Source organism: Harpegnathos saltator, unplaced genomic scaffold (genome assembly GCF_003227715.2).
Source record: "Harpegnathos saltator strain DR-91 unplaced genomic scaffold, Hsal_v8.6 scaffold160, whole genome shotgun sequence".
NCBI classification, from domain to species: Eukaryota; Metazoa; Arthropoda; class Insecta; order Hymenoptera; family Formicidae; genus Harpegnathos; species Harpegnathos saltator.
Genome location: NW_020229940.1, coordinates 1305028 through 1321402, shown reverse-complemented (window position 1 = coordinate 1321402; position 16375 = coordinate 1305028). Strand labels below are relative to the sequence as shown.

The window sequence follows — 16375 nt, the reverse complement described above, 5'->3', positions numbered from 1 at the left end:
CTTTCGGAACAAAATATCTTTTTTATTCTGTGGTCTTGTGTTGTTTTATTTTTAAATATTAGTGTGTTGTTTTGATATTACAGCTTTCTCACTGTGGCACAAAATATAGTTTATATTTTCGAGACGAAATTCGTTCAATTGATTTTGTACTTGTGTGGGATGAGTATGACGGAGAAGCACAAACATATCGCAGCATTGAATATAGAAAGGTAAATTCAAATTATTTTATTGTAGTATATATTCACACACATGCGCGTGCGTATACTTATACATATTGTAAGCTAATTTGCATTTATTTTTAACGTATAGTTATTTGATAGTTTTCCTGTCGAGTTTAGTAAAATAATGGTAATTGTATAATTGTTTGCATGGATGTAGAAATTGTTACATTATTACACGCTTGGAATTATATAAAAAATTTTAGCGGTATGACATACCGTCAAAATTCACATTACCCGATGTATACTACAAAGAAGTGAAATATCCTGCTATCTCTTATCTGTTGTTAATAAACTTCGAATTCCATTTGGAGGTATGAATTTTTATTGATATAAAACGCTAAGTATTACAATTCGCCTATTTTTTCTGATCTTATTTTTGTATCTTGTTCATTCCCATAATTAATACTTCTGCTTATCACACACATGCGCGCGCGCGCATACACATACACACACACATGTACACGCGTACACATACGCACATAATTGGCTCTTTTTAACTATTTTTATGCCGATCGAAAGAATTGTACTTAAGCGAAGAATACCGAACCAGTTGATATAATTTAGTAAGGTTTGAGAAAAAGAGTATAAACATAAAAATAAGAATGATATTTACCAAATTCAAAAGGAGCATATTACAAAATAAAGGGAGAATAAATTAATGCCAAATGTATTTCAGTATTTGTTGAAAATCGTACTTATAATATTTATTCAAAATTATTAGGAAAAATAGAAAAATCAGTTATTTTTTATAAACAGTATTTGCAAATAAGAAGAATCGTCGTTTGGTCATAGTTTGATGTAGAACACATAGTATAAAGCATAAATATTGCATTTTCAATTATTTGTAACAAAATTATTAAAATCAAAACACAAAACTAAATGATAATCCCATGATGCGCAGCAAACATCAGGAGCATCACGGAATATAACAGAAAGTTAAACCCATAAACAATTTTTTCAATTCGTGGAACATCTCATATAGGACTTCTGAAGAAGAATTCAACCATTTATAATTTTTATATTGAGACAGTTTTGTGTTTATTTTGAGACAGAGTTCTCTCGCGATGCGAATAATAAGGTAACATCGCATGCACAACGATATATCGTCGTCGTTGGCACTTTTCGCAAGTATTGCTAACAACGATATATCGTTGTTCGATACTATAAGGGTTAAAACTATTATGAAGTATAAATCCGACCGAGCAACCTTCTCGCGGTATGTATCGGATAATATGAATGCCGACGTCAAATTTGCGTATGTCAAATTTGAAACTTCATATCTTGAAAATAGCTTGTACCAAAATAGGTAGTGTTTGGAAACGTCTCCACAAAGGTTACAAAATTATATAATAGACGGTTCTATTTAATAAAACATCGATCATATTGGCTTTGAAAAAGATTACTCAAAGTCAAGTCTGTATTGTTATTATGTAGCACTCTTGAAACGATGCAACTTTTGTTTGAAACATTTCTGTATATTTTCCATATTTCTCGAGATATGTCGAGAGATTTGCCTGCGGCATTTAAAACAGGACATCTTGTATATACAGGGTGTCCCATTACTTATAAGGGAAGGACCAGAACTTGGCCTCTCCGATTTCGACGAGTGTGATACGTGTTACAGTATTAGCCCCCCTCCCCCCAATGAAGGATAAAGTCACTTGATACAATCTTCAAGCATTCGCGATAAAAATGAGTTTAAAATTTTCGATTCCTTATGTACCGAGTAGTAAAGACAGATTGCCAGCGAACATTTTTTTTTGCATGAGGAGGAAATTCATGGATATCCCAGATCCTCGGAGAAGGGTCTGGGGCCTATATTAAACTTCTACCGGCTAAAACCTCTTCGGGTGACTTTGCAAAGGGACAGTGCTCGGGGCCCCGGTCTGCGATTGGGGCCCTGCGTCCTGACGTTTGCGTGCTTTCTATCCCCGAGGGGAAGGAGGGGAGAGGCCAAGCCGAAGCTTCTCAGCCACCCTCCTCTCTCTCACGCCTTGCCTGTAGTGCTGGGAAGCGGGAAGCCGAAGCCTCGATCGCCATTCCCAGCCAGACAGGGCGCCGTTTTGGTATTGTGCGACGGGGTGGACTACCGCCACCCCGCCGTGCCCTCGCTAGGAGGATACGACGAGAACCAGTAATCCCCACCCGGGTTCGCATCTTCCAGCCCAGCGGGTACAGAAGGAGTCAAGAACTTACCTTCCGTCTTGCTGGGACTACGCGCCTGACTAGGCAGGGGAGTCAGTGGTGACCTTCCTTTTCGGGTCCATGATAGAATGGATTGCTCAGGCAAGGGAGGGAAGTGATTGCACTAGTGGCACAGTAGTGCTACGAATGTTTTAATTGTCAACCAATCAGGACGTGCCACTCGAATTTAAAAATTATATATTGACTGGATTTTGTAAGAACGGTTCGTTGGTTGTTCGTCTCTCTACCAGTAAGGCGGCTCGTACTCAGAGCTTCTTTTTCTCAACGACAAAACGCACTCGGTTGTCGTCACCGCTTCTCTTCGCGTTGACGAGTTCAATTCGTTCGTGCATTGTAACTAATTATCGATAATAGAAATTAGTCTCAGTGTTTTCAATTCTGAGTATAGTTTATTATCCAATCCGCGGCACGAATACAAGATTCATGTCTCCCGTGCATCCGCGCCCAGCACTGGGCGATTCCAGCAGAGCGAGATTCAGGTTTCCTAACCTGCATCGGAAACATTTTGGCCCTTCGAGCCGGATTCGGAGCACAGGTGAGAGTACGAAGAGTTCTGAGGCTGTAACCCGAAATTGGAAATTATCATCCAGCATGGCTGAACCGCTAGATAAACAGCTTAAACTGAAGCGGTTGATTGAGCGTTCGCTCGAAAACTTTAAAAAAATTGGAAGAAACAACCCTACAGCCGGGAAGATTCGGTCTAGAATCTCCCTTCTTAAAGAATCTTGGAACCAATTCCTTGACGGATATGCTCTCCTGGCAACGATAACACCCGAGGCTAGTCGGATGGTCTTCGATTACTTCAGGGATAGTTATTTCGATTCGGTGGAGGAGGCGTACGAGACTGGCGAATACTGCATGACCAATATCTGTACCCATTTCATCCGCAACAAGTACAAAATCTCCATGAAGGAGATGGAGCCACACGTCTACAGTTTTGCCAGTGGCTACAGAATCATTGTGAATTGATTCCCTTCATACTTTTCATTAACGAGGCAACATTTACGCGTAATGGCATAAATAATACTAACGCCATTGTTGTACAGAATTTCCAAGTTCGTTTCTCCGTTAACGTATGGTATGGCATGATTGATGGAATGCTGATTAGTCCCGTTATTTTACAATCGTATGACAGGGCAGAGTTACCTCGACTTTTTACAAAATACGCTTCCACAACAACTAGAACATATTTCCCTGGCTACACGAAGAACAATGTATTTTCAACACGACAGAGCACCTCTTCACACACATAACACACATCTTGTAAGAGAACACTTAAATGCAGTGTTTCCACATTGCTGGATCGGTCGTGGTGGAACAGTGCAGTAGCCACCAAGATCACCCGACCTAACTCTCCTGGATTTCTGCTTATGGGGTTGGTTAAAGTGCGAGGTATATAAAACTAAAATGAATACACAGGATGAACTTATTGCACGTGTAATAGCCGCTGTTGACCAAATTAGGGACCGTGAAGATGCCCTCCGGCGCGCAACCCGCCACGTTCTCACGTTCAAGATGTGACAAATGTATTGAAGTACGGGGCGAAATATTTGAAAATTTGTTATGATAGATGTATTACAATGTAATTGCAGTAAACTTCAACTCACATTAAACAATTTCGACGTGTAATTTAACAGGGCTGTATCTCGGAAACCAGTAATAAACAACATCATGTTTATATAATATTTTTGCCTTATATTACCTCATTCTATACCCCCACGAAATATTGACCTTTCCTCCCGGGACACCTTGTATATATTGACACATGTATAAATGTTACATCTTATATCTGTTTAAATATGTTGTATACGCTTACATAATTAATTATAAGAAATGTTCAAAATATTCACCGTTTTGCTCAGCACACAATACTATTCAACGTAAAGAATTTTGGCGCAATGTGCTCAACATTGCCGACGATATATTTACAGCAGCATTTCTTATGCGATTAATCAAATTATTTCTATCATGGGGCAAAGTTCATATATATTTTTTTATATAACTCCATAAGAAAAAATCGAGCGGCGTTAGATTTGGTGACCGCGGCAACCACTTTTGCAGATTACTATGGATTTCTATTTACCTATTCGGAAATTTGCGGTTCAAAATAGTACGGATTACGATTGAAAAATAAGCTGGATCACTACTTTGTTGAAAAACCATGTTAGTTAATATATTCAGCGGAATATTTTCCAACAATTCGGCTGGAGTTTTCGTCTGCAAATGTTGCATATACATAATGTTTTAGACCATTCGTTTATCTCTTTTAAATTGAAGGAAAATAGTTTTTAATATAAATCCAGAAAAATTTCATGACTAAATCGAGTATGCTGTATCCAATGGTAATATTTTCATCTTCCGATACTAGTCAAAAATTGGTTGTACAGACCGGAAGTTGAGTTTTTTAAATGGAACATAGTGGAAGTGCCGTGTAGAATAAGCCTAATCATGTAGATTATGAAAAAAATTATCATTAGTCCGTGGATACCATCTATTTGGGTAGCGCCCTGCGTAAATCACTGCAGCTTGCTTTAGATTTCTATAGCATTCACCATACACTATTAATATATCTGTAGGCTCTTGATTAGAATATTCAATACACTCCATATTATGAAAGTATATATTCAGAAGAAAAATTCTTACAGAAAAAGCTAGAAACATAAAGATAAATATTTGACAACTGATCAACAAGAGTTGTCAAGGAGGAAAAGTGAAGCGACGTTCACTTATTAAATTAGATTACGTCAAATTTTTCTCCCACTGAGTATGTGCTTTAATGATGAAATGTATTGAATATTTCAATCAAAAACGTGCAGACATAATAATAATTGTGTATGGTGAATACCATAAAAAACAAAGGCAAGCTGCTGTCACTTACACAGAATGCTACTCAGATAGACGGCATCCAGGACACAGCTTTTTTTATAATCTGTATGAAAGGCTCTAGGTCTACATGGTAGTTTCCGTGTATCAACACGGCCATATCCCATGTTCTCAGAAAAGAAGAAACAATGGATACAATGAGGAGAGAAATTATTAATAACTCTCATATAAATACACGTGCCATTGTCAATAATTTGGAAATGTGTCATATGAAAGTATATAGAAATATAAAATATAATCTTGGCTGGCATCCTTTTAAAAAGTATACATCTCAACAGTTATTTTCTGCAGATTTCTCTCGCTAAGATATTCTGTAATTAGAATTGGAAGCAGGTAAGTTCCAAAGGCATAAAGTGATTTGTTTAAGAAGTAATAAACATACAATTATCATATTATTTCATATCGTTGTCTCTCAGGTTAACGTTGAAAATGACATCTTTCTAAAAAAAATTGTATGGATTGACAAATGTATTTTTTGCAGCGATGGCAACATAAATCAGCACAACGAACATTATGCTGCGGAGAATCCACATTGTCGTTAGACTGTGCGTGTCTAGTATAATATAGCATGAATGTGTGGATGGACATTTTAGAAAATAGAATCATTGGGCCATATATTTTTCCACCGAATATTACAATTAATGCTGACGTATATGCAGGTTTCATAGATGAAAGTTTAGACGAATATTATTAGAAGATGTGGCTCTAAATATATTAAGTGGTATGCTCTTTCAACAAGATAGTCATTCAGCTCACACCTCAACACAACACGTAATATTTTGAAACGCAAGTTTCCGAATAGGTAGGTAGAAATCTATGGTAACCTACAGGATTTGGTGGCCGCCATGGTCACTAAATCTGACGCTGCTTGATTTTTTCCTATGCGGTTACATAAAAAGATGTATATATGAAACTTTGCCCCATAGAAATGATTTGATGAATCCCATAAGAAATGCTGCTATAAATATATCGTCGGCAGTGTTGAGCACAGTGTGCCAAAGTTTTCTACGTCGAGTAATGTTGTGTGTTGAGCAAAACGGTGGATAGTATGAACATTTCTTATAATTAATTATGTAAGTATGTATAATATTTTGAAGTATATATAAGTAGATGTAATATATTTATATGTATGTGTATATATGTATGTATATACAGGATGTTAGAAAAGGGTGCAAAGTCCGACCATGCAACCTCCACGCGGTATATCCTGGATAATACTAATGCTGGCGGCACCGTAAATTCTAAAGTTCATAACTCAGATGATTTTTAACAAAAATAAGTCATCATAGTGTTTTGAAAACACTATGACTCGGTGTCATCTTTAACGCTGTGTGATAAAAAATGGGGTGTTTTATTTAAAAAAATCATGTTGGCCTTGACCTCGCCTAGACCCCTCCACTCAAGGTCAAACGGATATGATCATTCAATAGAACTTTTAAAACCTTACACTTTTAAAACTTTGGTTCAAAACATTTTTCTCAGAAACGTTTCGTTTTCGAGATATTTGACCGTTTCCAGACTTTTCTAACACTCTGTATATGTGTGTGTACACACACACGCACGCACGCATGCACGCACGCGCACACACACACACACACACACACACACACACACACACACGCACGCACACACACATTATGCATATATTATATACATATATTATACATATTATGCGGATATAATATTATAATGAAATAATATGATAATTATATGTTTATTGTTTCTTAAACACATCACTTTATGCCTCTGGAACTTACTTGCTTCAAAATTAAATTACAGAATGCCTCTCAGCGAAGGAAATCTGCAGGAAATAATCGCTGGGACGTATATATTTTGAAAGGATGCCATCTAAGGTTATATTTTATAATTCTATGTACTTTCATGTGACCCAAATTATTGGCAATGGCACATGTAGGGTTATTAATAATTTCTCACTGCATCCATTGTTTCTTTTTCTTTTCTGGGAATATGGTGTGATCGTGTTGACGCATGGAAACTATCATGTAGACAAAGCTGAAATATATATACAGGGTGTCCTATGAAAACTTCCCATGAGAAGTTGCTGAAACTGATACGCTGTCATTTTCAAATGTATTCAGTTATTGTAAAAACAAAAATTGTGTTAAAAATAGAAAAGTCTGCAGTTTTTAATGGGTATAAATAAAATTTTTAGGAATGTTACTGTTCCAGTTTATTTTCGTGATGAAGAATGATGAAAAATGCTAATGATGAAATAAGCTAGTGATAAACATTTTCGAAGTATGCACTATCTGAATTTGCATAAAACTCAATTCTTTTACCAATGACCGATGATTCGAAAAAGTATAAATAAATTCCTTTTATCGAAATCACAGCCCATGCTGTTACTTTTTGTGGATGTAAAAGTTTAGCTAAAGTAACATTAGAATTTTCCGATTTTCGAAATCGATAATTTTGCTTATTCACATTACCATTTAGCCAGAAATGTGCATTGTCTATATAAATTATCAATTTTTCATAAAAATCTCCATTTTCAAACGTTCCATTTATTGTCTTGCAAAATTCCATATGTTTTGTCATAGCGCATTTGATAGTTAATAAGATGTTATTTTATACGGATGCATCCTATATATTATTGTTTTTTGAAAGGTATTTGTATTTGAAAGGCTTGGACAGCTTTTTGGAAACATTTAGATTTTGCTCAAAGTAATTCTTAATTTCTTTAATATTGGGTTGGCAACTAAGTGATTGCGGATTTTGTCGATAGATGGATTTTACACTTTCTTTTGTTTCGTTAACGTGTTCAAAGTACCTAACCTATATTTTTTTCTTATTGTTTGGACTTCTACCTTTCATTTAGTACAAAAATTATATCGATTAGTTCTTTAGTTTTGTTTTTATTCCAATTTAAAAATGGAAGAGCAAGACGTGCACTTCAGACATATTTTATTGTATTATTTCCGAAAAGGCAAGAACGCATCGCAAGCACACAAGAAGTTATGTGCCGTATATGGGAATGAAGCCTTGAAAGAAAGGCAGTGTCAAAATTGGTTTGCCAGATTTCGTTCTGGTGATTTTTCATTGAAAAATGCTCAACGATCTGGCCGTCCAGTTGAAGTCGATGAGACCCATATCAAAGCCATTATCGATTCAGATCGTCATAGCACAACACATGATATTGCAGAGAAGCTCAATGTATCGCATACATGCATTGAAAAAAATTTAAAAAAGCAAATTTAAAATTTTCATTCTTATTTAAAATCCGCAATCGCTTAGTTGCCAACCCAATATTTTCTTTTACAGCTAGAGATACAGAAGGACCTAGCAGATCTTGTTTACGATCTTGAATAGTTCTATATTACATAAAATTATTGATAATTTTGTTAAAAACAACAAAATATTATTTTAATATAGATTTATTGCTAAAAAATGCAGTAATACCTAAGTTTAAACAATTAATGAATTCTAACTTTTTCATTGTTTTTGCTCATAATTTTATGTGTTCTGTATTTATTACGAAACTCCCTATAAACACTACTATAAACTTTTTCTCTAGAAAAGAAGCACTCGATAGGATAGACCTTTTCTTCCGTCAGATGACTCGTTTTGACGTATACAGACTTGCTTTTACTACAATCAAAACAAAACTGCGGACCCTCAGGTAGATGACCATTAACTCTAAGACTTGTTCTAAAGTCATGGAGAGAAGAACCAATCGTTTAGTTTCAGCAATTTCCTGTGAGATATCTTGTATCTTTTAGTATATATTTTTTTCCTAGTAGAAGAAAACTTCTGATATACATTTTGATCTTTTTTTACGTAGTTCTATATTAATTCCCACAATTTAATATTTATATGTTATAGTTAGCATCTTAATCAATCTTGCGGCAAACGAAAAAGATGAGAATTAATGACAAACAAGGTAAAAAAGATTTGAATGTATTTGCAGACTACAAAAATCATGAAGTTCTTGGATTATTTGATAAGAGTAAAACACAATAGATGCATTTTTTTGTGGTAAAGTACTTTGTAGTCAAGAAAGTATAATTTTTCTGGAATATCCAAAGATTAAATTACCAGTCAACATAGTTTTTAAAAGATTTAAAAATAGGAAAACGACTTTAATTGACACTTTACTTTTCTTTTGAGTTATGTATATGTTGCATAAATTTTTCCATTCTTTTACTTTTTCCAGCGATTAAAAATGTTTTTCTATATCTATCAAACTGGTGAAAGTCATGCCGTTTTTTTTTATGTAAATGAAAAGCGATTTTTTCATACAAAGCAAAAACCTTATTCTGTGATATATTATCCGTTTAATTCAATGACCTTTTGCCATCTGTTTGGTAGCTTGATAATTTCAGCCTATAGAACTTCTAGTCCTTATCGGCGAAAAACTGATCCAAGTACCGTTTGATAGTTTTATCAGAATTTAATTTTTTTCCCTTCAAGGAATTTTGCAAGGAATGAAATAAATAGTAATCTGATGGTGCAAAGTCAGGTGAATATGGTAGGTGTGGTAACATATCCCACCCAAGCAACAATTTCTGGCAGATAACCAACGATGTACGTAGTCTAAGGTTGTCATGGTGAAAGACAACATCTTTACGATTCACCAGTTCTGGACGCTTCTGCTTGATTGCTTCGTGTAATTTGTCCAATTGATGACACTATAATTCTGAATCAATCGTTTGATTACATTGAAGCAGTTCAAAAAATACAATATCATTGTAATCCTACCAAACAGATAGTAAAATCTTCTTTTGGTGAATATCTCCTTTAGAAGTGCTTTTTGGCGGCTCATCACGTTTGCTGCTCCACGATCTTTTTTGTTCCACATTATTGCAAACAATCTACTTTACATCGCTAATTAACATTCGTTTAAAAAACGGAGCGTTTTGCTCACGTTTCAGGAGAGAATCGCTGATATTGATACGTTTGGTGAGATGAATTTCCTTAAGCTCGTGTGGAATCCAAATATTGAGTGTGTTGACACATCCAAGTTATTTTAAATGGTTTATGATGCTCGTATTTGATATGTTTAGCTTCTCCCGTTGTATAATGGCGGTTGGATTTAAGCAATGTTTTTATTTTATCGTCATAGACCTCAATTGGTCAGTCTGATCATGATGCATCTTTCACAGAAAAATATCCTGAACGAAAACGAGCAAACTAACGCTGACACTGGCGTTCTATTGAAGATTCCTCATCATACATAGCACATAACTTTTGACGGGCTTGCACAGCGTTCTTTCCTTTTTAGATGTAAAAAAATAAAATATGGCGGAAATGTTTGTTTTGATTATTTATTTTTAACTCAATGTCAAACAAACAATTCTTTAACAAGTCGAATGATGCATTTTCTCTCTTTTTTTTTTTTTTTTTTAGAAAGTTTGAGTTGTTATCTGTCAAGTGATATAAAGATTTGAAGTAAAGTTAGAGTTGCATTTAATGACAAGTAAACCCATCTATGAAAAACGACATGACTTTGTTGCCAACCTGATATATTACATATAATATATATAATATTATTTAATAATTTATAAATATATAATATATATTACGTAATATATTGTATAATATAGTTATATAAAATATATATATATATGTTTCCCTTTTTCTGTTTTTTTTTTATTTTTTCTAATATAGTGCTTCTTATGTTTTTCTTTTTAAATATATCTTTACGCAATGCTAATACTAGTCTTTTCGATTAATTTTAAAATTTTCGTCACAAATTGGGAATCTTTTATAAGTAAAGTTGAATTTAGTGGATTAAGAGTTATTAAAAAATATGATTTTTATTTATACTTTCTATGAAGTAACAATAACATTTTTTTATTATACCTTCAGATATTCGAGAAAAATTTGGAAAAAGAGGGGCTGCAGTTGGAACATGAACAAGCGGAACCAAACGGTTTACATTTTATAAAGATTCATGCCACCAAAGAAGTTTTACGAAGATACGCCGAAATACTGAAGCTCAGATTACCGATGAAAGAACTGCTCAAATGTGAAATACCTCAAACGTATAATAATGTTATTATAAAAGAAGTAAATACATTTGTACGAAGAATTATGAGCAAGTATTACGTGGATACGACTGTCTTCCCGACAATGAAACACCATTTTACAGCAGTATATAGTAGAGACAAGGAATACTTATTCGATTTAGATTCACCGAATTTTTTTTCATCTGCCACTCGATCACGTATCGTACAGTTTATATTGGATAGAACTAAATTCACAGAAACTAAAGAAGATGATTTCGCATTTGGTATTGAAAGGCTAATAACTGAACGTGCATATGTGGCAGCATATTCTCTTCATGATGTAAGTCATGTTTATATTTTTATATATGTAATAATTTTTATTAAGATATGGGTGCCATTTTATATTTAAGTTTTATGAGATTAATTATGATACAAATGAATTTCATGTGTGTGATGATGAAATGTTCATCATTAGTTAAATTAATAATTATTATAAAATCATCAAAAATTTTTTATTACTTAATAGAATTAATATCTTAAAATTACTAAGAAATAACAATTAGTAAGTCACAATGTTGTATTTCTCTAGTGAAAAGAAAAAAATTTCTTAATTTACATATCGTTTTTTACAATTTTTTTTTTTAAATACTAAGAATTTTTAGACATTTTTCAGAGTTTTTATATTGTAACGGCCGAATTCCGCGGTTCGGTCGTCGCTACGCGTTTTGCGCGGATAAGGCTCGTCGGAGTCCGGGTTCGATAAGGAGGAAAGCAGCGAGACGTCTGATAGCAATATAAATATGTTAGCTTTATTTGATACTTAGAGGTGTACAAGAGTTCGGCCCCGAAGGCGGTGCCGGGTTGCGTTCGGTAAGCGTGTCGGTACGGTGCGGTACGCACGGGCTTACGGATGGATAAGCCGCGCGATAGGCGGGGCCTATTGCGCGACGCGCGTAGACGGCGAAGACGGTAACGGCGCGGTGATAAGTCTTGACTCGCGACGCTGAGCATCTCGAACAATTATCGCCCAATACTCGGCTCGCAATCGCTCGCGCAAAGATGGTCGCCGGACCAGAGATTTCGTTAGTTGTTTTTGGATGCAAAAAATAGTATTTTATCAGCACATAAAATTCACTTTTTTTCTATTGTAGTAAAGAAACCTAAACTTATTCGCTTTCGAACGCTGTCAAAAAACTATTTGATCTACTTGAAATTTTGTATATATACTTAAATAAGATAGCAAATGTCAAAAATAAAATTAGACTTGTGATTTGTGCCATTTCTTGTGGAAGTCACTGATTTATCAAACAATGTCTCATATGTATCATGAGATACAGCTCCTTCGCCAAGAATAGAATAAATAGATATACACAATTTGTCCCAAAAGTACGTAATGAGACTGCTTCCAGCCCGCCGGATTGAGGAGCGGGGGGAGGAGTAGTGGAGCCTGGTGTGATGGTGGGGGATTTAGGTATATGGCCCAATCGTCGTCAATCATTTCTGAGCTGTTTTAGAAATTTGATAGTGCGTGAGGTGAACGCTGATTTTATGTCGCGTCACGGCTTAATATGTGACAAAGTTTGGAGCAGCGCTACGCAATCAAATTTTGTGTTAAACTTCGCAAATCCGCTATGGACACGTTTGAGATGTTAAATGAAGCGTTTACGGGAGTGAAACTTTGTTCCGTAGTCAAGTGTTTAAGTGGCATAAAATCTTTAAAGAAAGATAGGAAGACGTGAAAGATGAAGAACGCGCCGGGCGGCCATCAACATCAAGAAGATGATAATGTGAAGCGTGTTAAGGCTGTGTTGGACTCAGACAGGTGTTTAAGTGTGAGATTAATTGCTGAGGGGGTTGGACTGCCAAAAAGTGATGTGCATCGTATCATTAACGAAGATTTCAACATGCGAAAAATTTGTGCGAAAATGGTTCTGAAGATTTTGACTGACGAATAAAAGGAATCCCGTGTGGCAATTTCTCGCGAGCTTTTGGTCCAGACCTGGCACCACTGGATTTCTTTTTGTTCCCGAGGATCAAGTCTGGGCTGAAAGGGAAACATTTTGGGTCCATTCCCGAAGTTCAGGCCGCTGTGACGAATGCCCTGAAGACAATTCCGGAAAAGAACTTCAAAAAATGTTTCGACCAATGGCAGACCCGCTGGAAACGCTGTGTCGATGCCGAAAGAGCCTACTTTGAAGATTTTTAAATATACTTAAAAATATTTTCAATAAAACAATTTTTATGGAACCAGTCTCATTACTTTTGGGACAAACCATGTATATATTTTACCTGCATTTTTCATTTGTTGAAACTTTTACTAAATGCAGTATCGAATATACAGCTTATTGTCAGCCATGGTAATCATTATTATTTTTTGAAGTATAATTGTCGCTGCATCGTGTCATATAACATTTAGAATGTTTCAATGTTAATACAACGAACCATAAAAAGCAGAATTATAAAAAAGATAATATTTCGCGTTTGAATAAATTTTCCAAAACTTCAACTCTAAAAAGACAAAAACTCATTCATATCCCTTTAATATAAACCATAACATTTTTATATAAATTTTTCCATGTACGTCATTATTTCGAAGATATTCGCTGAAAATTTAAATAATCTATTATTTTTGATGAGTTATTTCAACTCTAAAATATTGAGATAAGTAAATAAGAATAAATAGGAGTGTAATATATTTTTTTTTATTATTTTATGACATAACTAGCACTCATAAAAATCGATAAAGGCCAGTTCCGACAATTTTCTTATGAACTCTTGTTTATGCTTCGTCGATCACTGGTGATTGACATGCAACGAATGTATTAATATAAAATAATCCAATAGCTATAAATAGAAAATCAGCTTAAATACGCTCGGCAATGCCAATGCGTTAAACTGTTGTATAAATTTCAAAGATAGTAATATTGTTTATATTATGTGTTACATATTTAAAACTATATATAATTATCAATTTATTTGTTTAATAATTTTGGTTTTTATTAAAAATTGTGAAAAAATTACTTCAAGTCGTATCTAATATATCAATGTAATATTTAATGCATCTAATGTATTATGCATTTCATTATTTGTATTTCAGGGAAACTTGCATACTCCAGACTCTATGCGATACCTTTTGTACACTGAGTGGGCCAGTTTGAAAAAGTGTCTTCATTATCAGCCACTGGATTATATTAAAGAGTATTTTGGAGTGAAGATTGGACTTTATTTTGCTTGGCTTGGATTTTATACACATATGTTAATACCAGCGAGTATTGTTGGTCTCTTATGTTTTATATACAGTTGTGCTACTCTGTATTCCAATGAACCAAGTGAAGATATTTGTAATGGCAATGGTATCATTGAAATGTGTCCGTTATGTGATCATTTTTGTGGATATTGGGATCTCAAAGAGACATGTTTACATGCAAGGATTACATATTTGTTCGACAATCCGTCGACGGTATTTTTTTCGATATTCATGTCGCTATGGGGTATGCTAACATTTATTTTACATTATAATTTATATGAAATTAATTCTGCATTTTGCGAGTGTCGTAACCTCAATGCTCCTCAGATCGTGAATCGATTATCCCTCGCCATGCGTCCGTCCCAGTCCTCCGCTATTCTCATCGTCCTGATGTCGAGAGGCTCGTGAGAGTCTTTATTTGATCTATGAATCTGTTTGACGATCGGCCTTTTCTCTTTTTTCCATCAACTTTGCCTTGAATACATAACTCCTCAATGCTGTCTTGCTTGATGGCATGACCGAAGAATTTCAGTATATGTCGTTGGATAATAGATAGTAAGCATTGGTGCTGGCTAATCTTTAGTTCCTTGAGTGTTGATGCATTTGTTCTGTGGTATCCGGGTATTCCGGGGTATTCTCATTATTCTTCGACAGCAATTCATTCAAAGGCCTTAATTCTTTTGCTCTGAATGTCCAAGTCTCTGATTCATATGGGGCGATCGGAAAAATTAAAAGCTGGTTCAGTTGCGTATATTTTGCTTTTTAAGTGATCCCTTTAAGTAAAAAAAAATCTAGCGGATATAAATCTGGTGACCTTGCGGGCTATTCAATAGAACCTTTTCTCCCAATCCATCTATTTGGAAATCTTTGATCCAAGTACTATCGAACAAGCAGTGCATAATGAGGAGAAGCTCCATCTTGTTGGAATACCAACTGATCTTCAAAGTAATGCTCATCATTCTTGATAATATCAGTTAACATTTGATCGATGATATCTTCCAGCATTTCAAACATACATCTCTGCAGTGAAATTATTACGTAAAAATAAAAGATCAACGTTTCGATTATCATAAATGCCAGCCCAAACATTTAGTTTTTCTATGTGTTGGATACATACTTCATAAAGTATTCTTGAATTAGAATCTGACCAATAGCGACAATTACAGCGATTGATTGTATCATTTAAATAAAAAATGCATTTCGTCGGAAAAGCAGATGTTTGGAAAAGAACAGAAAATTTGGATTAGTAACCGTTTGTTCACTTACAACCTCACAAAATTGCAAACGGCAGTCAAAGTCGTCTTCATTGAGTGCCTGAGATAATTAAATTTTATATGGATAGAACTTGTGATGTTTCAAAATCTGTTGATTTAACTGGTTGGATTAATATTGGAAAATTTCAATCAGTTCAATCTTTTTCACAATCGAATAAGCTATAATTACAAATTTGTTGGTAACGAATGCTACAAAATACGATTACATGTTGCTTAGCGTTAAAGATACAGACTGTAATGCGTTTAAATTCAAGAGGCACATTGGTGTTGTTTACATCAGGAAAAACATACAATGTCTCTTGCTCATTTCTAACATTTACTATGCTGACATGTAAGTTGTTAGTTTGGTAAGTACACTTCTTTTGGAGCGTGTTTATTTGAGAAATAATGATCGGAATTCAAAAAGTAAGATACCGTTGTAAAACGAATTTATCACATTGTCAAATGGTATGTTGCTAGACACCCTTTGCTGTCTAAAATTTTTATGGTGAAATGAGCTACTCTTATAGAATTGAGTCTTATAGAGAAGTTTAATGAACGGAAATATCCAATTATTATGTCCCCCTTGCAACAGAA

At 34.7% G+C, this 16375-nt stretch overlaps 1 protein-coding gene across 10 annotated transcripts in view; it reads left to right on the top strand.

Annotated features, from left to right (window-relative positions):
* subdued (anoctamin 1) overlaps positions 1 to 16375 on the top strand; it is a 35593-nt gene that overhangs the window by 7647 nt on the left and 11571 nt on the right. For 2 of the 10 annotated variants that reach the window (XM_011145619.3, XM_011145621.3), the window contains 3 exons: positions 84 to 209; positions 11139 to 11618; positions 14376 to 14769. In XM_011145619.3, coding sequence (XP_011143921.1) covers positions 84 to 209; positions 11139 to 11618; positions 14376 to 14769 — 1000 coding nt within the window. Of the gene's footprint in view, positions 1 to 83; positions 210 to 378; positions 533 to 5728; positions 6112 to 6235; positions 6383 to 7088; positions 7163 to 8844; positions 9027 to 9152; positions 9211 to 11138; positions 11619 to 14375; positions 14770 to 16375 lie in introns of those variants that run through there. The other 8 variants (XM_025296855.1, XM_025296856.1, XM_019842636.2 and 5 more) reach the window with 8 other exon arrangements.